General features: G+C 46.2%; 1 protein-coding gene across 9 annotated transcripts; it reads right to left on the reverse strand.

Annotated features, from left to right (window-relative positions):
- Positions 1-26,283, reverse strand: DCTD (dCMP deaminase). Of its 9 annotated transcripts, XR_002339072.1 has the most exons (8): positions 25,910-26,096; positions 24,405-24,519; positions 23,886-24,021; positions 18,296-18,365; positions 6,278-6,418; positions 4,930-5,046; positions 3,500-3,596; positions 1-1,476 (listed from the first exon to the last, which is right to left on the reverse strand). XR_002339072.1 is itself a non-coding variant. In XM_021075124.1 (6 exons), the coding sequence occupies exons 2-6, from the start codon at positions 24,510-24,512 to the stop codon at positions 1,398-1,400; spliced, it is 537 nt and encodes a 178-aa protein (XP_020930783.1). In that variant the 5' UTR covers positions 24,513-24,519; positions 26,260-26,283; the 3' UTR covers positions 1-1,397. The 9 variants fall into 9 exon arrangements, 7 of the variants coding, with proteins under 7 accessions (XP_020930783.1, XP_005671735.1, XP_005671737.1 ...); XR_002339073.1 differs by lacking the exon at positions 6,278-6,418 and having other exon boundaries at positions 25,910-26,088; XM_021075124.1 differs by lacking the exons at positions 6,278-6,418; positions 18,296-18,365; positions 25,910-26,096 and adding an exon at positions 26,260-26,283.

Consider the following 26,283-nt stretch of genomic DNA (forward strand, 5'->3'; position numbering starts at 1 on the left):
TGGATTTTAATAAGATTTTAATAACTGTGGTCAGGAGCCAAATTACGAATACCCCAGAACATGGAGTACAAAACCTCAGAGACAAAATAAAAACTCATAAAAATGTAAGAGCACTTTAAACAGTCATAATCTTTAGGATAAAGAAACCATTTTCTCAACAAAAGTACTGAGCACGTCTAATAAAAACTAAATGAGATTAAAGACAAGGTGCCCGGCTACCCATTCCCCAAATTGCAGTGATTAGGAGGGTGAGATTTGTGTTGAGGACGGCAGGGGGCCAGGAGGACAAGCAAGCTCCCATCACACACAGATCTGGAAGAAACGCCTGGAGATGGGTTGAGCTCTCTCCCGTTTCACTTTAGGATAGGCTAGAGCAGCCTTGAAAATGAACACTACTGCACTACTGGTCAGTGGAACAGCAGGTGCGTGCTCAGCCCCTACCCATACCACCCGCTCCATGGAAGGACATGGTCCTGGGGTGACACCAGGAGACAGGCTGCCTCCTCTGGGAACTACTCATTATCCAGAAAAACTAATGTAACAGGTCTGTGCCACCAACAAACCAAAGATGAGAAGAACAGGGGTCTGGGAGTTCCCTGGTGGCTCAGTGAGTCAGCAGTCCGGTGTTGTCACTGCTGGGGGCTCAGGTCACTGCTGTGGCATGGATTCAATCTCTGGCCCAAAAACTTCCGCATGCCACAGGGGCAGCCAAAAAATAAAACAATGGAGGTCTCCAGACCCAGAGGGATACCGTGCCACTACCCTGTGGGTAGCAGGTCAACAGAAGTGGAGAAAGAATCGCAGGCTCAGTTATGCTCATTGTCTGTCGGGACAGATGTGGCCCCCCCCATCCAGGTGTTTCAGGTGGTTGGGTGTTGGTTCCCTCAACTCCCTAAAGCAAATGCTTAAATGCTAATGCCTTATGGATCCCTTTTTTCTCCCAAAGGCATCACACGTTATGCTTCACTTGAGCCAGATGTTTGGACTGGGGTGTCTGCTCATCCAGCTAGGAACACAACTGCAATGATTCATCAGTCCTTCCAGCACAGGGAGTGTTGAAGAGCAGCTGTGAAACGCAGTGCACGACACACAGCTGACGCCCTTCTGCAGAGCCACAAGTATCCCAGCAAACCAGGGGACAGGAGGGAAGGCGCCCGCTCCAAACCTTCGAGACAGGTCATCCACAGCTCCTTTCTTTGAAACCCTCGATCAGTAATTTCAACAGATGCTGATTCTAGGTGACGGGAGAGAGTCGGGAAGATTGGAGGTCTTATGTTCTTCAGATGTGGACGTGTGCTGCCCTGGCTATTAAAAAGTTCTGTATAACTTCCAGATGAAAGGCATTAGAGCTTCTTAGAAGAGGATAATCCCGATCTGGAGATGCAATGACGTGTCACTCACTGGAGTGTCTCACTCGCTCTGCTGTTAATTGAATCAAAGTCAATGACAATCTGGCTGCACTTTGGTGTGAATTTCCTAAACACAAGAAACAAACCACATCAAGATATTATCCAGTGAGTAGTTTAAGCAATTTGTTTACTTTGGCTTCACTTAACATCTTCTGTGGGGTGGGGTGGGGAGGAGGTTCCCTGGGATTCACTTGATATTTTTTCTCTCATAAGAGCCAATTAGAGGGCAACACACGGAGAGACACACTGACACCGGCCAGGAATGACTAAGACAAAAACAAGGACGCATGGGGTGGCCTGGTTTGTGTGTTCTACAGCTAGCTGAGTTCATGAATTACCAGGGAGTCACAGGAGTTCTAATAAGTTAGCTGCACAACATGACATCAATGACTAGTTTTCTCACCAGATTTGTCTTACTGTCTAGGAAATGTCTGCAGCCAACTTGGAATTGCTCTAAAACAAAAAAAGAGTAAATTTTCTTCTGCTCTTGTGCACAGCAAAAGCCAATCAGCTGTCGTGAGGAGTCATTTTTAAAATCATGTTCTGCTAATGCAGAAGTAAAATAAACCCATGATATTTTTTAACTCACTAATGTACCTTCTCAAACAGTTAAAAAGGACATACTAGGGAATTAAATATAGTCTTTAAAAAAAAAAACCAACCAGTCAACAGTCAATATCTTGTTAGTATTATGCAAATAATTTGTGTCTCATAAGGAACAACAGTTCAAGAGATTCATTACAGATAACCTACAACCCTAGAAGACTCCAAGGGGTGAGGTATGTTACCAATTATAAGGACCCCAACTGCTGCCCACAGATACCATGAAGGAACTTGGAAAGTTTTCAGTCTCGGGAGTTCCCGTCATGGAGCAGTGGAAACGAATCCAACTAGGAACCATGAGGTTTCGGGTTCGGTCCCTGGCCTCGCTCGCTCAGTGGGTTAAGGATCTGGCGTTGCCATGAGCTGTGGTGTGGGTTGCAGATGTGGCTGGGATTTGGTGTTGCTGTGGCTGTGGTGTAGGCCCGTGGCTACAGCTCCGATTAGCCTCCTAGCCTGGGAACCTCCATGTGTCGTGGGTTTGGCCCTAAAAAGAAAAAAAAAAAAAAAAAAAAGAAAGTTTTCAGTCTCAATAGAAGTTTCCACCAGGAACCAAAGGTGGTTGAACTTAATCACAAGTAACTCATACCTCCCAATCCCTGCCTTGCAAAGACAAGCATATAAATCCTAGTGACTCCAAATCTCAATTTAAACTATTGCTGTTGAAAGAATTCCCATGTTTCAACCTGGCAGGTTACTTTCACCCTGAATTTTTTATGTCAGAGTTGTTACATCTGAAAAATTTACAAGGGTTTAATGTTAACTAGTAAATTTTATTTTATTTTTTTTGTCTTTTTGCTATTTCTTTGGGCCGCTCCCACGGCATATGGGAGGTTCCCAGGCTAGGGGTCGAATTGGAGCTGTAGCCACTGGCCTACGCCAGAGCCACAACAACTCGGGATCTGAGCCGTGTCTGCAACCTACACCACAGCTCACGGCAACGCCGGATCGTTAACCCACTGAGCAAGGCCAGGGACCGAACCCGCAACCTCATGGCTCCTAGTCAGATTCGTTAACCACTGCGCCACGATGAGAACTCCAACTAGTAAATTTTAAAATCTCTCTGGATTTCCTACTGTGGCTCAGTGGGTTAAGGACCTTAAGTTGCCTCCCTGAGGATGTGGGTTCAATCCCCGGCCTCGCTCAGTGAGTTAAGGATCCAGTTATTGCTGTGAGCTGTGGTGCAGCTTGCAGACATGGCTTGGATCTGGCGTTGCTGTGGCTGTGGTGTAGGCCAGTGGTTGCAGTTCTCATTAGACCCCTAGCCTGGGAACTTCCATATGCCACAGGCGCAGCCCTAGAAAAAAAAAAAAGAAACAAAAATATCTATGCTTAGAGTATCTTCCGAATCTTAGCACCTCAAGTTTAAAAAGATGCTTCCACGTGGGGAAGTCAGGCATCACAAGGAGACATGAGATGTCAGACAAGGTCAAATGTACTTCTTCATCAAGTCTTCACACCACCTTCTCCCCCAAGGGCTTCCCACGTACCTGAAGGAAACCCCGGCCATTTCAAACATGAGCCTCGCCGCTGTTGTCTCATTGCTATCGTGGTATTTATCAGACATGAAAATAACTTCTTTTATCCCTTAAAAGGCAACAATGGAAGAAACCTCATTATAGGCCATCGAGAGAGTGCAACAGACCTAAGGACAGAAGCCCTGGTGGTGTTTGATTAAGCACCTTTCCTGAGTGTGCAAGAGAACACCCCGACGTCCAGTTACCCAAACATGCATCTGCTGCTTTCAAATACAGCAGTGGATGGATTACATTTAATCTGCCCTCCAGTCTTTTACGGACTTTTTAAAAAGTACACGCAAAGGGAAAACATGTCAAATAGTCAAGCCTTGATCCGATTAACAAATTTTCTTTACTGATGGCAGTCAAATATTCTTTTTGCACAAGGCAATGACTCCTAACTCAAGAGGCTAATGGGGTTAGGGAAAATACTGGCAAAATCAGAGATCAGGTCCATTGCGCTTCCAAGAACAGCTCTACAGACCGCGTGCAGCCAGCTCGACAGAGGGTGGATCTGTTTTCCTTCCCTGTCTCACCAAGCGGGGCTCACTTGAGGGCACTTGACACTCCACCCTGCTCCTCCACCAGCCTCGGAGGGGACCACGGGAAGCTGATCCCCACACATGCCCGCTGCCGCGTCTCTGCTTAAGGATGGTGAGGAGAAGTCCTGAAGGATGGGGCAGTACCAGTGAGGAAGCCCACGATGTTCCTTAACGGAGGCCCTTGACCCTGATCCCGACAGACCTCTTCTGCTCAGAGATCCACAGGCTTGTGACAAACAGCCCTGCTAAGCCACACATCTGGCTAACATGTTACGTCTTTAAATCTCAAGCTGAGAGTTTTATGGAGCTAAAGGGTAGCTGAGTCTTAGATGTGACAGTCTGAGAATGGTGAATTAGTCCAAACACAAGGGTGTAGATTTATGGTAACCGTAACGCAAGGAAAATGTAAAGTTGTACCATTTGAGTCTTGTGACATTTATATGCAAAGAGATGTTTAGGTCCTCAAATATCTACCAGATATTAGATACAAATTAAAATTTCATATACAGCCTCCCAGCTGACCTTGTTTCTGACAGAAGTTCATTTCTCTCCCTCCCCCTAATCTATGCACAATATGTCAGAGAATAGTAAATTGACAGTAATTATATGCAATGCCTGTGTTGTTTTTGGCAGCTTGCAGTTTAAGAAGTTGCAAACCAAATTAAAAACATGCTAAGAATCACAGAGGATGCAATTAGTCTTAGAATACCTGGCACCATTCAAAAACAAAACATGGAAATATCTTGCAGAGCTGATAGTGCAATTAATTTAGATCTAAACAATCACAATTTAAGATCAAACACATCTGCAGTGAGCAGGTAGCAATGCAAATGTGACAAATGGAAACGGCCCGGGTCCTACCTGCCTGGATGATGAGCTTAGCACATTCATTACACGGGAACAAGGCGACATACATGGTACAGCCTTTCACGTCCGCCGAGTTTTTGTTCATGATGGCATTCAGCTCGGCGTGGCACACTGGTGGGTTGGAAAGAGAAAGAAAGAAAAACTCAGACTGCAGCTCATGAAGAATTTGCTAATAGGGATGAGGCATCTTCTGTGCCCTCTCTCAAATAACACAGACAATAGACTCAATTGTTAAAAAATTGATTAGAAATGCAAAGAACCGAGAAATGAGGACCATGTGGTCGGACAGGATGAGCAGCCAAACCGTTGAGTGCAGCAGCCCTGTGTCTGTTAGCACCTCGAGGGGCCAGGAGGGACCAAGGTCAAGTGTCTTCACCCACTCCAAGCAGAGCAATAGCTCACTGCTCCACAAGACCCTGGGGTGTGGAACTGGCAGCATAAAACAGCTCATTTGTGTGTTGATATGCACAGGTGGGGCTATTTACTGTGGCAGTTAGGAGGGCAAAGAGCAATTTTAAGAGCAAAAGAATCATGAAGTGAAGCTGAGCATTTCCATCCCTAGGGATCTGACGCACCTTGTCATTCTCAGCCCACATACACCCAAGCAAAACGCCCGAGGACAACTAGTAGTTTGTCCTCCGGATGAAAATTATCCAATCCACTTAATGACAATGGAAAGTCAAGATTCTTGCTACAGTGGCCCGTTCCACCAATGATCCAAGGTCGTCCCCAGGCTCGCCTGAATTCAAGGTTAAGGAGGTTCCCTCCTCTCCTCTCTGGCACCTGCTAAAGCCCACCCATCTCCCCCAGGCTATGCAGCTAGGTGTTTCCAGCCCCTTATCCGCAGGGCGCTCCTTTGAGGGAGCCAGCAGTATTCACCGCTCTGATTGACCCTGGAATCCCCCACCTGCTTTGTGAGGTTGCTGTACTGCTTTCTACTCTCACTGTTTAAGTGGCTGGGTGCCTTATCTCAAACCAGTCTCCTTGTGGCAGTGATGCGCAAACTCATCTGCCTGCTGGAGTCCCCCAGGGGGTTTCCACAACACCCATAGCTGTGCCCACACCTGGAGACTGAGACGGTCTGGAAAGTGGCCTGGGCTCTGGACTATTTAAGAGATTCTCCCACGTGACTCTGACCTGCAGACACGTTGAGGAAACACTGCCTTATAGGACCCTCTCGTGTCTGCAAGGGGACTACGCACACGAGGGTCAGGAAAATGTTTGCTGAATGAATTACCGTCTGGCCGTGGTCCAAATCATACACAACTGCTAATGATAAGTGTGGGGGCCTTCGAGGGTCTCCCCCTCCCTCTCCAACTCATCAACCCTTTACCCCCAGTACCTTCTTCCAGGAGGGGTGAGGCTGTAAAACAAAGAATGTTGCCCACCATTCTGTTCTACAAGGTCAAGTAATTAGGCACTGCTGACCGACCAACCCCTGAGAGGAATTCAGGATGAAGAACAGGATGAGGCACTCTGTGCTCTGGGAAAAGAGGCAGAACAGGCCCTTAGACGGTGAGACGGCTATTTCAGGAAAAACGAGATAAACATTTCAAGAAAATATTTTTATGAACCTGGATTCTTGCATCTTCCCATACTTAGTAAAGCACTAAATTCATTAACTGAGGTGTCTGTTCCTTGTGACTGGCAGTAACTTTACGCCAAGATGAGAGCTGATAATGGCACAATTTCCTGAGCCAAGATCCTGTACATGCTGGCTTCTCTCTCCCCTCCTCTTCGGAGCTGTTCCTCAGAGCTCTCTGAGGGGCCATCACCAGGGCTGTACCTCAGTAAGACCCTGAATAAAACTCAACTCACAGCTGCCGTTTTTTGGTTTTGTTTTGTTTTTACAGCCACACCAGAGACTTATGGAAGTTTCTAGGCTAGGAGGAGTCGAATCGGAGCTACAGCTGTCAGCCACAGCCACAGCCACAGCGACTTAGAATCTGAGCTGAAGGGAGTGGGAGGGATCGGGAGCTTGGGCTTATCAGACACAACTTAGAATAGATTTACAAGGAGATCCTGCTGAATAGCATTGAGAACTTTGTCTAGATACTCATGTTGCAACAGAACAAAGGGTGGGGGGAAAAATGTAATTGTAATGCATACATGTAAGGATAACCTGATCCCCTTGCTGTACAGTGGGGAAAAAAAAAAAAATATATATATATATATATATATATATATATATAGCTCTGGGATCTCCCCCACCAGATTCTGATAAACTAGCTCTTGGGCTTTGAAGAAAAAAAAAAAGAATCTGAGCTGAGTGTGCGACCTACACCACAGCTCACAGCAACTCCTTAACCCACCGAGTGAGACCTGGGATCGAACCTAAATCCTCATGGATACTAGTCTAGTTCATTACCACTGAGCCACATCAGGAACTCAACTCACTGCTCTTATGTTCTGCATTTTTCTTTCAGTCAACAAGGCCTTAAAAGAGGAGTGGCCTAGGAGTTCCCATTGTGGCTCATCAGAAATGAATCTAGGAGTTCCCGCTGTGCCGCAGTGGTTAACGAATCTGACTAGGAACCATGAGGTTGCGGGTTCAATCCCTGGCCTTGCTCAGTGGGTTAAGGATCCGGCGTTGCCTTGAGCTGTGATGTAGGTCACAGACACGGCTCAGATCTGGCATTGCTGTGGCTACAGTTCCAATTCAACCCCTAGCCTGGGAACTTCCACATGCCTCAGGTGTGGCCCTAAAAAGACAAATATATAAATAAATAAAAAGAAGAATGGCTTAAACTCATGGTTCTTGTTTGTTTTAACAGGATGCTCACTCAGTGAATCTAGCTGGCTCAGACAGTATACAGACCCTGGGCCACCTGCTTCCCCGGGTCTCCTGGTTTTGGGGGCTATGGGTCCCAGAGCGGCTCTGCAGTGCTGCAGGTGGAAAGCTGACCTGGGGCCTCTCAGGAGATGCTGGGGAGTGTTCATCTTAGCCTACGAATAACTCGATTTAATCGAGTGTAGAAGTGAGCTGTCTCTGGCATTGTTAAGAAAAATCTAAAGGAAAAAAAAAAATCAGGCTTAGTCAGATCACAGCCTGTCAGAGAACAATCCCTGCTGGCTGTGAAAGGGTCTGAGCCTGGCTCCCTGGAACAGTCCTGTAAACCCCACAGGGCCCAGTGGGTGGGAGGGCACTTAGGGACTGTCAGGGCACTGGCCTCGGAGGGGTCCCTTACCCCCCATTTCCTTCCCTGGTGACCCAGATGTTCCCAAGATGGGATTAACCGTGCTCAGGTTAGGAACAATTAGATGTAATTGTTTCTTTTATCTCCCCCTTGAGGGCACAGCCCAGTCTTCCAGGTTCAGTCTAAGCCCCCTAGAGCCTAATGCTACGCTGTGAACATAATGGGTGTTAAATATTTATTGAATGAATAAAGGAGGAAATGCAGATTCCAATTACTGATGGTGATATAGGGAAATACAGAGTCCTCTTAAATTCAAATATCAAGTATATGCTTTCCCACCTAATAACCATTTCTCGATGGTGCTGGTATTAATATTCAGAACCACAGCTTCTGAATCTGTTAGGAAACAGTGATGCGGTCTTCTGTAGAATCTCTACAAACTGTCACATTGCTGCAACTATCATCCTCTAGTTCATTCCAGGCAATTTGGGGCACATTTTAACATTTTATGTCTGGATTCATTAATGGAAATGATCGTATGAAACAGCATCTCTTGGGCGGCATTCAACACCCCTGTATAAAGGGTGGTTTATAGAAATAATACACAGGACTATAAGCAGACTTCTTTCTCCGAATCTCAAAATCACAAGACCAAAAATATAAAGGTCCTTGTTAAACAAGGGGTCTACTGGGTATCTAGAGCAGCTGGGTGTCAGGCACATGTGACACACTGTAAAAGGAACAGGTCACAACCAGTCTGGTTCAAAACCAGACAACAACAAAAACAGAAGTGAAGCGTCCCATCCACACTTCATTGCTCCTGCTCACCCCCACACCCTTCAAACTTCAAACATGGCAACATCCATCCCAGCCCCTGAACCCCCACTTCACGCCTGTTCCCCAAGGCTGAACCTGAGGTTTGAAGGGGAAACCCAACCCCAGGAAGCAGCCGACACTGAGCCTGGTCCCGCCCACCTTCCGACCCCCTGTGCTGCCTGTCCGGACACTGAAGTCTGAAAGGCTTCATGTTTCTGGCCCAGCTAACCTCTTAGCTCCAAGAGCTCCAGCAACATGGCTCTGACCCTCAATTTCCTCCAAAACCATCCAGGAGGCACCACTCAGTCAGGCCTCGGGCCCCAGGTTGTCCTAGTTCATGGCATCTGCTGGTTTCTGTGGTGGAAATACTCCCCCAGGGCTGATTCTAAGGTCCCAGTGTGACCGTGGTTGAGAGAGATGCTGCTTGGGAGAGATGCTGTTGGGGAGAAATGTGTATATCCCTCTCTGTGAGCTAATAGGAGGTAGTGCCCACACCCCGCCAGGCAGCCTGGATGTTACCTATGCCCAGTCCCCTTCTGGCTGCAATCTCTGGACCCTTGACTCATGACCTCCTCCTACTCCAACCTCTCAGCATTACCAGACCACTTCTCTATGGGACCCTGTCCTGCTCTGGCCTTTCTGGGTATTTCCCAAGGTTCAATCCTGCTCTTTGATTTTCCTCCCACAGTCCTGGACTTTAAGAATGCACCCTTTCAGGAGTTCCTGTTGTGGCGCAGCAGAAACAAATCCAAGTAGGAACCATGAGGTTGCGGGTTCGATCCCTGGCCTCGATCAGTGGGTTAAGGATCCAGCATTGCCGTGAGCTGTGGTGTAGGTTACAGACATGGCTCAGATCCCACATTACTGTGGCTCTGGCGCAGGCCGGTGGCTACAGCTCCGATTAGACCCCCTAGCCTGGAAACCTCCATATGCTGCAGGTGCGGCCCTAAAAAGGACAAAAAGACAAAAAAAAAAAAAAAAAAAAAAAAAAAAGAAGAAGAAGAATTCACTCTTCCATAGACTCTCAGAGAGTAGGTCTACCTGTAAAACCCTGCAACATACATTTCCAACCCCAATTTCCCAGTTTCTCCGCAGGCCTCTTCTTCACTATGATAAACAAGTCACAGATATTTGATGGCACTGTATGAAAGAATACACTTATCTTTTCTGAGCGCTAGTGTTTTTATACTGTGAAATAGCTACAGCAAGAGCTACAAACAAGCCTGAGCGCAAAAATCAACCAGGGCGGATGATTCTGCTAGTGACCTCTAGATGAGCTTAGTTTTTATATTCGTAACAGGAACCAGGACCAAGAAATCCAAAGGTACACAGTGGCTAAGAAGTACTTCAAAAGATAGCTCAACTCATTCACACACACAAGAAGATGAATTTTCCAACTACTTTCCAGGAATTACTCATCTACGGCTGAGCAATACGCAAAAGAAGTCTTCAAATACTACACGTATATTTGTTAAGCACAAAAAGTGACACAAAACACTTCAACGATTCTCAACATTGTTTAAAGGAAAAGCATCAAATGCAGAAGAGATCAGATTCATGCTTATAAAGTTCTTGATTGCTAGAAGGGGAATCTCTCTTTCAGGTAATTATAAGACAATTCACATGCTTTGGTCTTTTTCTCTCTCTCTCTTTTCTATTACTAACTGTCAGAATTCAGAACTGCATTAACCTTGGCCCACTGAGAAGAGACTGTATAATTAGAAAACTGTATTTTTCAAATTCCCTCTTACTAGGGCTTGATTAATCCTTACTGTCTCTTGTAGGCGTTTCTCTAGAAGTTTGACAAATTAACAGGATATAGTCGGTCCTTGGTTAGATTTAAGAGATTTAACATTTTATAGATTTAACTTTCATCTCGTTTGATGTAAGACTAATACAACATCTATTTTAGACAGTAGCATTATTAAGGTTACTTAAACAGGTTTAAAAAAAAAAAAAGAAAAAAAACCTTGGAATAATGCTAAACAATTGCTTATTGCTGCACAAACCATTTTTTCTTTTTTGGCCTCCCCACAGCATATGGAGTTCCCAGGCCAGGGATCAGATTCAAGCTGTAGCTGCGACCGACCTAAGCTGCAGCTGTAGCAACGCCGCATCCTTAACCCACTGAGCCAGGCAGGGATCGAACCTGTGTCCCAGCGCTCCCAAGACACTGCCGATCTCGTTGTACCACAGCGGGAACTCTTGCATGAGTAATTTAGTAACGTGATTCTACCCTAAACTGATTGTCATGCGGCTACCAGGACATGATGGGAAATTCTGGGACTGGATAAAATGTGGCGTCAGGAAAATTAAGTTTCACTTCCAGTTAAAAAAGTCTCCAGGTTATTTAAAATTTCTCATTTTCAGTAGCACAGGATTTACTTGAAGAAAATGACTTCCTCGGACCTGAGGCGAGTCCGCCGTGCCTGACCTGGAAAGCGGGCAGCCAGGTAAGGCAGCCGTGTTAGGGACAGCTGAAAGGTCCAGACGCAGAGCACCCGCTGCACTGAGCCTGACCTGCCTGCCTGCGGCCAACACTCGCCAGGCTTGAGTATTGAGCCTCGGTATCCTTGGGGAGCGCTCCTGTACCCCGGACTGTTGCTCAGGGCCCTTCGGCCACCCACGTTCAAAGCAATGACAGTTCAGTTCCCTGCCAGGACTCAGGAGCCAAGAAGAGTGTGCTTATGGCCATGAAAAGGTGAGAAGATTCACCCTGCAATGAACAACTGACACAAAACAAGGCACCCAAGTCCAAGGCTGACTCATGCATTTAAAAAATAGCTCAATGTTATGGAGTTTCAGTTTTGGCTCAGCAGATTAAGAACCTGACTAGTATCCATGAGGATGCGGGTTTGATCCCTGACCTCGCTCAGTGGATTAAGGATCTGGTGTTGCTGAGACTGTGGTATAGATCGCAGCCACAGCTTGAATCCCGGGTTGCTGTGGCATGTGTGGTCCTAAAAAGCAAAAAATAAACAAATAAATAAAAACTTAATGTTGGTTTTTACAATATATTCCGCTTCTATTCTGATGTCAAAGCTTTTCTGTCATTACTTCTTTTTTTTTTTTTTTTTTTGTCTTTTTAGGGCCACACCCTTGCAGCATATGGAGGTTCCCAGGCTAGGGGTCAAATCAGAGCTGTAGCTGCTGGCCTACACCACAGCCACAGCAACAGGAGATCTGTGCCGTGGCTGTAATCTACACCACAGTTCACAACAACGCCGGATCCTTAACCTACTGAGCGAGAACAGGGATTGAACCTGTGTCTTCATGGATAACAGTCAGATTCATTTCTGCTGAGCCACAGTGGTAACTCCCTGTCGTTACTTCTTGAAATCAGGGTCCAAGAGTTTTTCCTTCTGGAGTCACACAGGTATGGGAGGGCTCAGGCACCCCTGCCCTGGACACCCTTCAGATGCCTAGTGGAGGCGTCTACTGAGGGGTGGGGCAGGCATCCCCTCCTCTAACAGGTCCATTTCAGGAACTGCTTCACTGCTTCAGGAGTTAAAATCGAATTTCAACTACTTATTTCTTAATTATTGAAAGATATCCTGACATGGCCTCATCTATCACTGCCAGCCTCCAAAGCACCTATCCTTCAAGTCAATTATTTAATAGTAGAGAAGCCTCCAAATATCATCTCCCCCAACCTCCCGCCCCACCCAGCACCCCCACAAAAGTTATAAAGTGTTCCTTATCACAGCTGCCCCCCAAATCCAAAACAAATGTTGCTGGAATTTGGCCCCAAACAATATCACTCTTCTACCTTATCCGCCCTCCGTGAAGCTTTCCTATTTGTACAGGAGTGATGGGATTCTTAGCTTTCAAAGGATTCAAGATTAAGGTGGGCAGGAGTTCCCACTGTGGCTCAGCACGTTGTGAACCCGACTAGTATCTATGAGGATGTGGATCCCTGGACTTGCTCAGGGGGTTAAGGATATGTCTCTGCTACGGCTGTGGCTTAGGCCAGTGGCTGCAACTCTGATTTGACCCCTAGCCTGGAAACTTCCATGTGCCATGGGTGCGACCATAAAAAGACCAAAAAAAAAAAAAAAAAAAAATTAAATTGAGCAAGAGAGAGGGAGAACCAACTTAGAAACGGATGGCTGCATCAGTTCTCTGAGACAACACCAACAACACAGGCTCGGCCAACCCACCCACTCCCACCCCTCTGCTCAATCTTGCCCTGGGACCACCCTGAGTGCTCCAAGGCCTGCTGCCCTCTCCTGGCTTCCCAGACAGAACTCTGCCCTGCCTCCCTCGCCCCTAAGCATCCCTTGGTACCCGGCTGCACTAGGGAGAAAAAGTGGTTCAAAACTGTAGCACCAAGTATTGGTTGTGTGCTGAGCACTCGCAGGGCTGGGCAAAGGGCTGCAGGAACAGGCGGGTCCAGGCCCTCCAGAGCCCAGGCCCCACCGGGCAGGAGACGCCCAGCATGGACAAATCAGAGGACCCAGTTGAGGCCACAGGCCCTACAGAAGAAGGGCCATGGGAGATGCGAAAATCCAGGAAGCAAGGGTTAAGTGCACTGTTTGTTGGTAGACAGGAGATGAATCTGCAGGCAATACTGTTTCTACAGAAAAATGTATTTGGATTATAGATGGCTTTCCGAACAAAAGGATTCTAAACCCTGGGATTTGCCTATACAAAGGTTCAAGTCCCAGCCTCACTCAACTATGAACAGGAATAATAATCCTTCCCTTCCTAACTCACGGGGTTATAATGAAGAGTGCATAAGGAAAAAACTCTGTGAACAGAGAGAATGCTGCCAATGAGGCTGAAGTTACCAAGTAAGAACTGGGCTTATTTTCAAAGAACAGACAGCCTCTGCCCTAGCTGGGCCTGGCTACCATGAAGACCTGTGGGAGGCGGGATCCAGAGTAGAGGAGACAGGTGACAGAGCTTCGGCTCCACTGGCCGCACCCCCAACCATTCCATCCCATGTGCTTAGAATCAGATGTGTTGGATCGTCCGCGCCAGCCCCGCCCGAGGCACAGTCAGTGGCCTTTCTGTTCACAGGATAAAGTAACTGAGAGCCACTACCTTCTGACATTAAAGGGCACATGGTTCCAGTGGAGGGATGTTTGTTATTGCAGCAGGTTTGTGAGTGAACATAAAAGCAGGTGATAGTGATAGTGCAGAGGATCCAGCCTTGTCCCTGGAAAAGGGATCTTTGGGCATCTGTTTTATTACCACCCTGGGCTCTGAGAGGAGGTCTCTGCAGCAAGAAAATGACAGCACTGAGGAATTCTGGCTGGATGTGGGATCTAGGGGATGAGCTCTCTTAAAATTCAAAGACCACCAAGTCCTCTAGGTGCCTGGGCCCAGGCCACTCCTGGAACAACGCCTCCGCAGCTCTGCCTCCTCCTCACAGACTCCACCTCTCCCTCCTGCACCTGGTGATGCCTCAGCCTCCCACCTATAAAAGAGCGGGAAAGAGACCTGCCTCCAAGACTCGCCACCAAAACAGCGCCAAAGACGGACTTGGTAAATGTCGGTGCCCCCTGACTTCTCCTGCCCAGCTGCCCACCCTGAGACCAGGTAGCCCAGGCTGCTCGGCTTGGGGGACAGCAGGACAGACCTTTTTCCTCCCTCTCTCCCTGCTCTGGTCCCTGTCCCCTGTCCGCCTCTTCCTAAGGCTGCTGGCGGCCACTCTGGGAACCCAGGGGAGCCACCTAGCCCCAATGGCAGTGCTTAGGGCTAAAGAGATGTCTGGTCGTGGTGTTTCCATTATTGATAATAAAGTCCCCGGAACTCTAATTACCTTGCTTCCCCACATGCTAAGGGCACACAATCAGATTAGAATGAGGAGGAAGTGGAAACTCTGTGCTTCATTGGTGGCCAAGCTGTGTCCACTGTCCTTCTAGCTGTTCACGTAAGAATACGTTTGATGCTTAAGAGGTGCTGAGCAGGAGGGAAACGGAACGCTCTCCAAACTCTCTCCCTGGCACAGAGTGTTCCAGGGCCTTCATCCTGAGGGCCTTTGTCCTAGCATCTCTCTCAGCAGGATGCTCCTCCTGTCCCCAGACACCCAGCACCCCCTCTTCATCCAATGGGGCCTAGGGAACCCTTCAGATCTCTGTGTAACCGTCACTTCCTAGAAAGGACTATTCAATAGCACCTGTTTATTCCATTCATGTTCACTTTCTCCACTATTAGTCTGCAAGCTCCTTGAAAATTGAGACCATGTACATTATTTACTGCTGTAGAGCGCCTGGCATAGAATACATACATATAATACATGCCCTCTAAGCATATGCTGAGCAAATGAATGACGACAGGTGAACGTCCTCTGAAAAATATGATGTATTATAAAATGTAGTTATAATTTTTAAGAAGGAAGCATGATGCTTCAAGAACTCACCAACAACAGACCACTCAAACTGGTACAAGAATACCCAGAAGAATACTTATTTCAGTCCCTATTACTCACATGCAGAAGGGAAAACGACAATGAGGAATTCTGCTTCCCTTTTCCACCTAAACTCAAAATTAATGGCATTTTGAACAAAGTCTTTTAATTGTAGAACTTAAAAATTCATGCTTGGTGATCATACTCAATATTTTAAATTTACTGTGGCATCTATCATGTGGAAGAAGCACAGAGATAAAATTTACACCTCCACTAATTGGCGAGGACCTGGGCGTCAGCCGGCGTGAGCAGGGGGCAGATGGGCACTTCCTCACACTCCACCTGCCCTGTAGGCACCAATATTCTCCGTTTATCACAGGACTTCCTGATGCCAGGTGAGGACCATGTTTCAATAAACATCACCACGTGGACTGAACGATCCACAAAAGGATTGCTCAAGCCCTTTCTTTCTATTTGGTCTTGGAATAACTTCTTGCCTCCCCAGAGGTATAAGCGTGCCTCCTCTGCTCATATATTTTCTTGTACTTCACAGGGGGTCTTTTTCTTCATCTCTGCCCTCCAACCATTCTTCATCCACATCTGTGGGGTCACCCACTCTCCAGCCGCCCCTCCTGCCTGTGTGTGCCGTCTCCATCCGGTTTATTTGTCTCGGAACCGGGCGGGATCTGAATCTCTGGAAGGAGGGAGGGAATGAAGTCTGTTTCTCTCTATCAATCTGTCCACACACACACAAGCGTATTCCCTGTGTCGCTGCTGCCAGCAGCTGTTTACAGCAGCTTTCACCCAGGATCCCTCCAGAGCTCCCCTAAGACCCGCTAAACAGAGAAACAGCACCCTAATCAAATACAATCAAAGCTCTATTGTCTGATTTTTCCCGAGAATTTTACAGCTGGAGGAGTCCTCAGTGACGCTTTATTCCACAAGGATATTGAGAAGTTAAGTGTCAAGTTGTGTATCTAACAACCCCACAATCCCTGAGTTTACGTACACCACATCTGGAACCCAGGCTCAGGATGGTCAGTCCAGAATTCTCGCACTTGAACCTGATAATTGTGGTTTTAGACACTGTGGGGCATTTCTTAGCTAACGTGCATGTTACAGGCTTGTACAGTCCCAACCAAATTTAAAACAAAAGCCTTAAGAATTAAAAGTTAATAAAAATATACAAATATTTGCAAAAATCTCTAGGAGCCAGATTTTATTGCATTTTTCTGGAAGCAAACTATCTATCTATCTATCCACACTCTATATATGTTTTACATATATTCTACTTTAATACTGGTATTAACAAAGCTTATGAAAGATAGTCTTGATAAAAAAATCAAAATAAAATAAAACCGTACTCATACAAAGTGAAGTAAGTCAGAAAAAGAAAGACAAGTACCATATGATATCACTTACATGTAGAATCTAAAATATGGCACAAATGAACCTATCTACAAAATAGAAACAGACTCACAGACATACAGAACAGATGTGTGGTTGCCAAGGGGGAAAGTGGAAGGAAGTGGGATGGATGGGGAGTTGGGGGTTTGTAGATGCAAACTATGACATTTAGAATGGATAAGCAATGAGGTTCTACTGTACAGCACAGGGAACTATATCCAGTCTCTTGGAATAGAATACGATGGAAGATAATATAAGAAAAAGAATGTGTCTATATATGTACGCCTGGGTCACTTCGCTGTTCAGCAGAAATTGGCACAAAACTGTAAATCAACTATACCCTAATAAAAATAAATTGTTAATAATTCAGGCCGATTTCAGAAAATACCAGTCAACATCAGCATATCTGACACAGAATAGATCAACAGAATCAAGACTCCAGAAGCTCGTCAGTGTCAAGTGCTCCTTGTAACTACAGTGCATGTAGCCCAGAGTTTCTAATGAAGATTCATCAAATGTAAAGATTCAAAGAAGTTATATTTATGATTCAGATAATTAATGAGCTCACATACTTAAGATAACTTAAAATAGGTTGAACGTGGCCCTGAAATTTTATTGGGGCTCTTAACCTCTCAACAAACCTTTTGTTTAGAAAGACTGTGTAAAAGATAAACTTCAGGCCACTTCCTGGTCATGAGTTTGGAAATCACTAACCTTGAAGTATTTTAAGTTTTATTATAAACTTCCATGAGGTAAACTAACTCTTTATAAATGAAGACCAATGTGTATTTTCCTGGGTAGGTTTGATTCCATACATGAGCATTTGAGCTTTTCCTACATCTGCTCTTTAGAACAGGGAGGTATTGTTACTAGCTATCCTTTGGAGACATTCATGTGAAACAGTAATCTCTAGCTCTACAAATAGTCTTGAACCTAGAGATTAAAGAAGAGTTCCTCTGTTGTGGCACAGGAGAAATGAATCTGACTAGTATCCATGAGGATGTGAGTTCGATCCCTGGCCTTGCCCAGTGGGTCACGGGTCTGGCATTGCCGTGAGCTATGGTGTAGGTCACAGATGCAACTCAGATCCCATGTTGCTGTGGCTGTGGTGTAGGCTGGCTGAGCAGCTGTGATTCAACCCTTAGCCTGGGAACTTTCATGTGCCAAAGGAGCGGCCCTAAAAAGCAAAAAACAAAACAAAACAAAAACAAACAAAAAACCCATAGATAAAAATCAAATAAATGAACAAAATCGTGATTTGCTCTTTTCTTTCTTCTTTTTTTTTTTTTTTTGGTTGCACCCATGGCATGTGGAAGTTTCAGGGTCAGGGATCGAACCCGCACCACAGCTGATCTGAGCCACAGCAGTGACAAGGCCAGGTCCTTTACCTGCTCAGCCACCAGGGAACTCCTTTTCTGAAGACTGTTCATAAACAATTAAATACACATGTTGAACTGGTTATTTCTCAGAGAGAGCCTCATATACAGGCTGTTGTATTTCCCTGTTTATAAAATACCACAGGGAACATGAGTTTGCCATTCTTTTCATAAAAACAATCTATTTTATTTCTTTACCGTGAACTTGCTCAAAGGTCTTCCACTTATTACATTAGTTATTTTGTATAAAGGTCCCTAATTAGACTCACCGTCAGGCCACAGCTACTGGATGGCTGGGCAGGGGAGGGATGCTGAGGTGACATCGGAGAAATTAGAATTCTGCAGGAAAAGCAACAGTGAGTCATCAAATCTATGGATCTGCCTAACAAAACCAGAGGGCATTCAATTTCAACTGGCTGAGGGAATGAATTTGATCTTAATTACTAAGAAGCTCTTACAAGTTGCGAGGAAGTCACAGCTTAAGAAGGATCAGCCTCCTAACTTCTTGATAAATTAGTTTCTCAAGACTAACCTTTTGGATGCCAAAGAAATACATCACATGCATGGCAGTCAGGAAAATGTCAGTGTTCAGGGGGTAAGGTAAATGGCTAAGTAATCACCAAAATGACATCTATGCATGCTTAACAATATGCTAAACCTGAAAAATAAAGATTACATTTAAATATAAAATTTAAAGAAGCACTGCCACACACTGGCAAAACTGTTTCGCGCCTTAATTAATTCCAGCGTTTTCCATCCCAGCATCATGTCTTTTTAGAGTTTTCCTGCAGAAATATGAATGGACGCTTGCAAAGCCCCACATGTCCATTGCTGCCTGGTGCATCAGAGGGTAGGGCTAAGCCACCTCTTGGGAGATCAAGATTATGTTCCCTTCTAGGATGCAACAGGCAAGGCAATCCTGGCTTCCCGACTGTCTGAGATGGAAGAGAAGGCCAAGCAGAGAGGTAGGTGTGCTCCCCACAAATCCCTTCCCCAGTGGGAACCTGCACAGCAGGAAAACGCATGCAAGCCTGATGGACCTGGGGAGCACTGCTAAGAACACAAGGATTAACGATCCTCCTGAGTAAGACAGAAGGAGATTCTATTCCAACACTCTGGTCTGTAAACTATGTCATCACAATTGGCCACTGAAACGCAACGAAAGGGTGCTCTCTGAATTAGCATGAGTATTTCGCCTCCATTTTATAAAATTGGTATTTTGATTAACATGCACTTCACTCTGATGAATTCCACAAAGAGAAAGGAACAGAAAATGACAGCCGAATACTTCACCCTGGGTTTAGCAACCACCCCCCTCATAAAAATTAAAGTCTTCCAAAGTTTTTTACATGGTAAATTAGATAAATCTGCTGCTTCCCGGGTTTTTCACTGTCATTCATGTGAAAAGATGTCACTATAATAACGCTGACTTCTTCCTGCCACTTACTGTTACTGACATCATACTATCTTTTGGATTTTTCAGGAAAAGGATGAGATAAAAAGCAGTTTCTTTGGCAGGGGGACTCTTCATTTTCCATATTAATACCACATTATAATCAAATAGTTTCATGAAGTTTTGATCCTAAGCCTCGAAGAACAAAAACACCCTTTAAAAATGCTTCTCCAGAGACACAGCCCAGAAAAAGCTCCATCTTCCTAGTCTGTTACACGTAGTCTGTGTTTATCTCCTTTCCACAAAGTGTCAATCAAGACTAACGGCTTCCAAACTTACAGAATTAATAAGGAGAATTAAGATGTATATGTTACTAGCAAATGCAAACTTACACAATTCCCAAGCTCCCCTTCAGAGAAATGTTAAAGCGAGTCAGGTGCAAAGGGCTTTCTGCTTGATCCTAGGTGCAGGCTGCAGGCCACTCCTGGGGGTCATTTGGTGGAAGTCTCTGTTTGCTCCAGTGCATAGTGAGAAGAAGAAAATGGGTGGGCCACTCTACTATGATCTACCTATTTCAGAAAAGCTGAATTCTTGTGCTTCCCCATAGGAAGCACAGGGCACTGGCCTAGGAATTAGATGTCACCTGCCTGTGTGGCACTGTACTAGGTACTTAACGTTTCTGGACCTTCATGTTCCCACTCGCAGGCAGCTTAGACCCGTGGGCACAGAACCCCAAAGCACCACTGAGGTTCTGCCCGGGGGACAAGGAGAGTCCACAGACTGGCAAACATCACATCCAGCACTTACATACACTCTTCCAAACACACACAAATGTTTAACAAAGTTCAGATTAATGCAAAATATTCCTGATATCAAGTAACTTTTTACCATTGTGAATTTTCTTACTCAAAAGATACTGGAGTTCCTGCTGTGGCTCAGCAGGTTAAGAACCTGAATAGTATGAGAATACTAGTCCAATCCCTGGCCTCGCTCAGTGGGTTAAGGATCCAGTGTTGCCGTGCACTGTAGCTAGGCTGCAGATGCAGCTTGGATTTGGCATGGCTGTGGCTGTGGCATAGGCTCGCAGCTGCAGCTCCATTTCAACCCCTAGCCTGGGAACTTCCATATGCTCCAAATATTAATAAAAGGTATGATCTTATATGTGAAATCTCCTAAACAAAAACAAACTCACAGGTACAGAAAAGATAGGTGATTGCCAGAGGTGGGAGGTAGGGGCGGGGGATGGAAGAAACAGTAAAGGGGGTCAAAGGTACAAACTTTCAATTATAAAATGAGTAAGTCCTGGGGACGTGATGTGCAGTATGGTGACGGTATTGCATATTTGAAAGTTGCCAAGAGAGTAGATCCTGAAAGTCCTCATCACAAGAAAAAAAATTTCTTTGGTAATATGAATATTTATATATGAAAATATAGATATGAAGGTACTTTATATATATGTGTGTATATATATATATGAAGGTGCCTTCATATATATACACGAAGGTATCATGTTGTATACCTTCAAATAATGTAATTTTATAGGTCAATTATACTTCAGTTTAAAGAAAAAAGATACTAATAGTTTAACTAGCATTATATAGGGAGCTGGAAAGTTTTTTGGTTTTTTTCGGCATTTAAAAGAGGGTCCACATATATGCAGAAGAATTAGGAAATCAGTGATCTAGAACTCTAAATAATTTCTAAAGCTCCTTGAGAGGGATGAACACATCATCTACCCTTCCTGAGATAACAGCCCAGCCACCATTACTGTCAGTGAGGAAGGAAAGGGTTAATTAAGCCCACCCACCCAAGTCCAGACATCATCACTTTTTTTTTTTTTTTTTTGGTCTTTTCTAGGGCTGCTCCCGAAGCATATGGAGGTTCCCAGGCTAGGGGTTGAATTGGAGCTGCAGCCACTGGCCTATGCCAGAGCCACAGCAACTTGGGATCCAAGCCAAGTCTGCGACCTACACCACAGCTCACAGCAATGCTGGATCCTTAACCCACTGAGCAAGGCCAGGGATCAAACCCGCAACCTCATGGTTACTGGTCGGATTCTTTAACCACTGAGCCACGATGGGAACTCTAAGACATCATCACTTTTACACATGTATGACTGAGTCATTTTGCTGTACAGCAGAAATTGACAGGACACTGTAAATCAACTATAATAAATTTTTTTTAAAAAGAAAAAATGGGTTTAGTAATAGTTCCTATCTCAAATAAATAAATAATCACCAAACATTCCTTTTACATCCAAAGCTACCTAAACATTTATCCTCTATGGCCCAAAATCCTTTCAAAAGACAAGACAGTGTGCAGTGAGTCATAGCTACTTAGACTTAAAGCCCATCTTTACATGTATTATGACAGTAGTGATACTAAATGCCTTTTAAAAACCATTTAATACCTTCTACGACTTTTATGGTACATCAAATTACAAGCTCACTCTCATGAAAAAAAACTGTCTGCATTCTAACCCAGCTACATGCAAAATGAATAATTGATAAGTAAGGGGCAAAGAGCTTTGAAAATCTAGAGGTATCACATGGGTAGTAAAAAATAATGCAGACAGACAACCAGTGCCCTGAAACCCGGCAACCATTCAATAAAATACAATCAGTGAAGCTGGACAAATGCCTGTGTGGGTTTTTTTTAATTCCTTCTGGAAAGGAGCTCTGAAAGGTCCAACTTGGACCAAAGGCAAATGTCTCAGAACAAACACAATCAGCCACTCAAGAGGTTCTGGAAGTGAGAAGCCCGGGGACTGTAAATGTGCTGCAAAGCCTTGGGCTTCTAGGTCACTGCCAGAAATGTGCCTGAGGCTCACGAAGATTGAAGAAGGCATGGGTCCCCCCGGGAGAGCCACTCACTAACCAGTGAAGGCCCCTCTATGCCAATTTGACCACCGGCATCTTTCGGTAATAGCCTCAGTGCTCCACCAGGAAGCTCTGGAGCCAGAGCTATCTGTCCTGACCTGGTGAGTAAGGGTTGGGGTACCCACACAATGCCGTGTGGACCTTGAACACAGCGACCCTTTCATTTTTGCAATTTTTATACCTGACCTTGAATGTCCTGTGAAAAATCACCTTTTCATGTGCCTACACACAAGGAATCACTTCCTTTCTTCCTTATTGTTGCAACTGTACAGAATCAAAACCTGATGACAAAATGTTTCTAAAACATGTCACCACATCTTTCCCATCCTCTACTCAGCTATAAAGCTGGGCCTGAGAAGACATTTTTGCCCTTTACCCCAGAATCCCATTCTTCCTCCTCCTCCGGGAGGTGGGGGGAATTAAATGGGCTAACCTGACTATGAAATCCCCTTAATCACTAAACTGTGTTTTATTCCCTGAAAGCCCTGAGTGCTTTGTAGTTCTCCCCAATCTCATTCCTCAATTCTTCTCCACCTCCAGGCATGGTTTTTCTTTTTCTTTCAAAAATGAAGCAGTGGCCCTGAAGCAGCTTAAAAAGAAATTTATGGGGCTTATTTAACATGATTAAGGTCCAGGAACATTAGTAAAAATATATAAATTAGGCTAAGTATTCTCAAGGAAAACCTACCAGGGAAGAGCCAACGAAACAGAAAAGACTCCCATTGTGCCTGAGCCTCATTTCCTGAAGGCAAGCCTTTCCCATCTGGATGGCCTTCATCCACTTTACTGCCGACAGAGGCTGGCTGTTCAGCTCCAGACATAAACACAGGTCCCAACATTAAGAAAAAGCAGCAGCCAGCCTACGCCATCTTTTTATGGCAGTAGTTGCATATTCTTCAGGGAATTAAAAGAAAGGTGAGGCTTGGCTGGTCCCTCCCAGATAATCTCTGAGGTGAGACTCCCTGGGGCTCAGAGAGAAAACAGCATCCAGCATCCTTCCCTAACTTAAAGATGGAAACCAGAGATGGCCAGGCCAAAGGTCCTCGGTTCCATGCCTGTGGCTTGCGGTCTGACCGCCGGTCACCTGGGACTGCAGAGCCCAGGGAACAGGAGGAGGCCACTGTGCCATCCACCCCTGTGACGTCCAGCTCACAGTGCGTGCTCCGCATCCCAGAGATCGGCCTGAGCCAGATTCCCCTGGGAGGTGGAAATGAACCCTGCTTCTCATCAGAGCAAAGCCCTGGCCAGTACGTGGTTAGCTGGCTCTGCTTCCAAGTGGCCAAGAAACAAATGGCAGAGCCACTGTGTCCATTTCACAGCCGCCTCCCCAGGGGCTGTGGCACTCTGCAGAGAAGCCTGCCAGCAGTAAAACAGGACTGCTTGTGGAACCACTGCCATGCTTCTGCTCACTGGCTTTCTTTGGATTTAAGGAGAGGGAGGCGGGAAATTGGGGTAGTTCAATAGGATGCTGCTTCTTTCCAGTTGTTGATAAGTGAACAGGAAATGACGCTTCCTGACCATCCGTCACATTTAAGCACTCATCCAGGCTAGGCCGATAGGTGGAACGGAACACAAACAATGCCCTACCGTAAGGGTATTTGGTGTCCAGGATGTTCTCTGCTGTCCTCCTCCAAGGCAAGAGGTCATCACTGCACCCATTGGGCATTCCATTGTACCCGATGCCCACAATCTTATTTTCTGCATTCACGATGCAGGCTCCGACCTACAGGGAAACACACCCAAAGGCTCAGTGACTTTGAAGGAGGGCTGGCCTGTCACCAGAGAGGCAGTATGAGAGACCAGAGGCCTATGGAGCTCCCAAACGGCAGGCAGCTTCTGGATGTGCTAAGAGCTCTGTGTCTCTGGGTATAAGAGGCAGTGAATGATGGCATGTGACAATTTATTCTCTCACAGGAAAATGTGAGCACTCAGGAGTGCAGCATGAAAAACAGCAGGTTTTCTCCGCTTCCGTAAGCGGGCGGGTGTCCACAGAGTCTCTTGCTTGTATAATTGGCTGATGTGTGGGAACCTCTGTGTCTGCTTGTGAAACATTCAGACTGTAAAACTGAATGAATTCCCAAACATTCTCCTGTAAAACTCACCTACCTGGGAATTTGGATCTTTGCTCCTCTGTGCTGACAGGAAGGCCACTGCCATGAAATACTCAGGCCACTCCAAATAGTCATCACGTTTTTTGCAGGGCACTTTGCTCATGCTGAGTCTAGAAAAAAAAACACAACAGAACAGCGGTCGAGAAACACATTTTGGTCAATCTGCTTTCCAGCTTAACCCAAGCACATTTCAACTTTGGATCGACAAAGTCAGACAATTTCAATGTACATTTATCAATCAGAAATGACAGCATCTGAATCCCAGGCGATCTCTGGTCTTAAGAAAAAAAAAAAATTAAGAAATTAAGTTCCTATTTCAGAAGTTTGGGTTCAGCCTGTAAGGCTATTCCCAGATATTACATCTAGTCACTGCTTTCTCATAGGATTTACTACGCATGCCTGCCCTACAAATCACTCTCATCCTTTACATCTCCCCCATCAAATGGAGCCAGCACAGGAGGGAGGGGAAAGGGAACCCTGATTGACCATCTAATATATTTCAGACACGGTGAAAAATGATACATAGCATCTCACCCAAGCTTCATTCTGAGCTAAAGTAACTAACATTCCTCTTACGAGAACTTAGGTGGCTCGCCTGAGATCACATCACATGATTATCCATCCATGCTGGCTGGATTCCACTTGGAGCTGTCCCAACTGTGATATTCATTTGTGCCTTTCCTTTCCCCAGATGGGACAGAAGTTATCTATACCGAGTAATGAACCAAATGAGAAGAAGCTATGAAGTGTGACAAGAGTACTAAGGCAAGATCTCAGTAACACTGGGCTACCCAGCAGGTGCAAGCGGTCTCTCTTCAGGGAGTGGCCCTGAAGGGACTTAAAACTCCCAGGAAGGAAGGTGTCCTTTCAAAGGAGAGGAAACAAGGGCAAGGAAGGAGGGCCACACAAGACCCAGATGGCTCTCAGTGAGAAGTCTTGAGAAAGCCTGGACACCTGGGCTAAAGGGGAGATTTCCCGGCAGCTGGGTGTCAGGATCTCCTGTGAAGTTTAGGCTATCCCGCACGGTGGCGGGGCCCAGACTGGGGCGCAGCCAACAAGCTGGCACTGGGCACCACTGTTACCCACTGATTACATTGCCCAAATTCTGAGAAGCCTGTAAACCCTCCTAATACGAAGCGATGTTGGCTGGAACTTTACCACCTGGTTTAACAGTCAGTCTCCGTAGTCTCTGCTGGAGACCCGGTTAACTGCTTGCTAAACAGTAGGTTAGCAAGGAGAGGAGAAAAAGGAGAAAGGAATTTTTTTCCTCGGTTTGGTTTCACGTTCGCTGGTGCCCCGAAACCCAGGGGCAGAAGTACAGGAGGGACGAGCCACCCGCCGGGATACAATCCATGCTTCTCCCGCCACCCTCGATTCCGATCCCAGGTCGGAACCACGCACCCCCAACGCACACATGACTGCTCTTTTCAGGTCCCCCCGGAACCACCGGGCGCTCTCGGCTCCCGCGAAAGAGAAAGCGTCCTGGAGGCTTGAACTGACCGAATACCGCGGCCCCGCGCGTGTTTGCCCAGCGGAGGCTCCAACCGGGATGGTGCGTCCCCAGGACTCCCTGCGCCCCAGCCGCGCCACGTGGACCCGTACCGCTGCCCCCGCCCTCCCTCCGGTCAGGGTCCGCGACCTGCAGGCCGGCGCTCGTCCCCGCCGCCGCCGCCGCCGTCCCGCCGCGCGCCCGGGGAGGAAGTCGGCAGAGGAGGCGGGGCCGCCGCGTGGCCGGAAGGTGGCGGCCGCGCGCCCCAGGATGGGCCGGGGGGCGCGCGCCGGGCGGGCGGTTCCTCCGCAGGGTCGCCTGCGCGCTTGTCCCAGCCGCACAGTTAACTCGCCCAGCCCACCTAAAGGTCCGGATGGCGCCCTTT

This window comes from Sus scrofa, chromosome 15 (assembly GCF_000003025.6).
Source record: "Sus scrofa isolate TJ Tabasco breed Duroc chromosome 15, Sscrofa11.1, whole genome shotgun sequence".
Classification (NCBI taxonomy): Eukaryota; Metazoa; Chordata; class Mammalia; order Artiodactyla; family Suidae; genus Sus; species Sus scrofa.

What these genes read in the sequence shown, in the direction of transcription:
- DCTD (XM_021075124.1), bottom strand. Translation starts at nt 24,512, where the DNA reads ATGAGCAAAGTGCCCTGCAAAAAACGTGATGACTATTTGGAGTGGCCT. An exon ending in GCAAAGATCCAAATTCCCAG is followed by an intron (nt 24,022 to 24,404) that starts GTAGGTGAGTTT and finishes GTTTCCCTGTAG; the next exon opens with GTCGGAGCCTGCATCGTGAA. An exon ending in ATGGCCGGGGTTTCCTTCAG is followed by an intron (nt 1,477 to 3,499) that starts GTACGTGGGAAG and finishes TCTTGTGTTTAG; the next exon opens with GAAATTCACACCAAAGTGCA.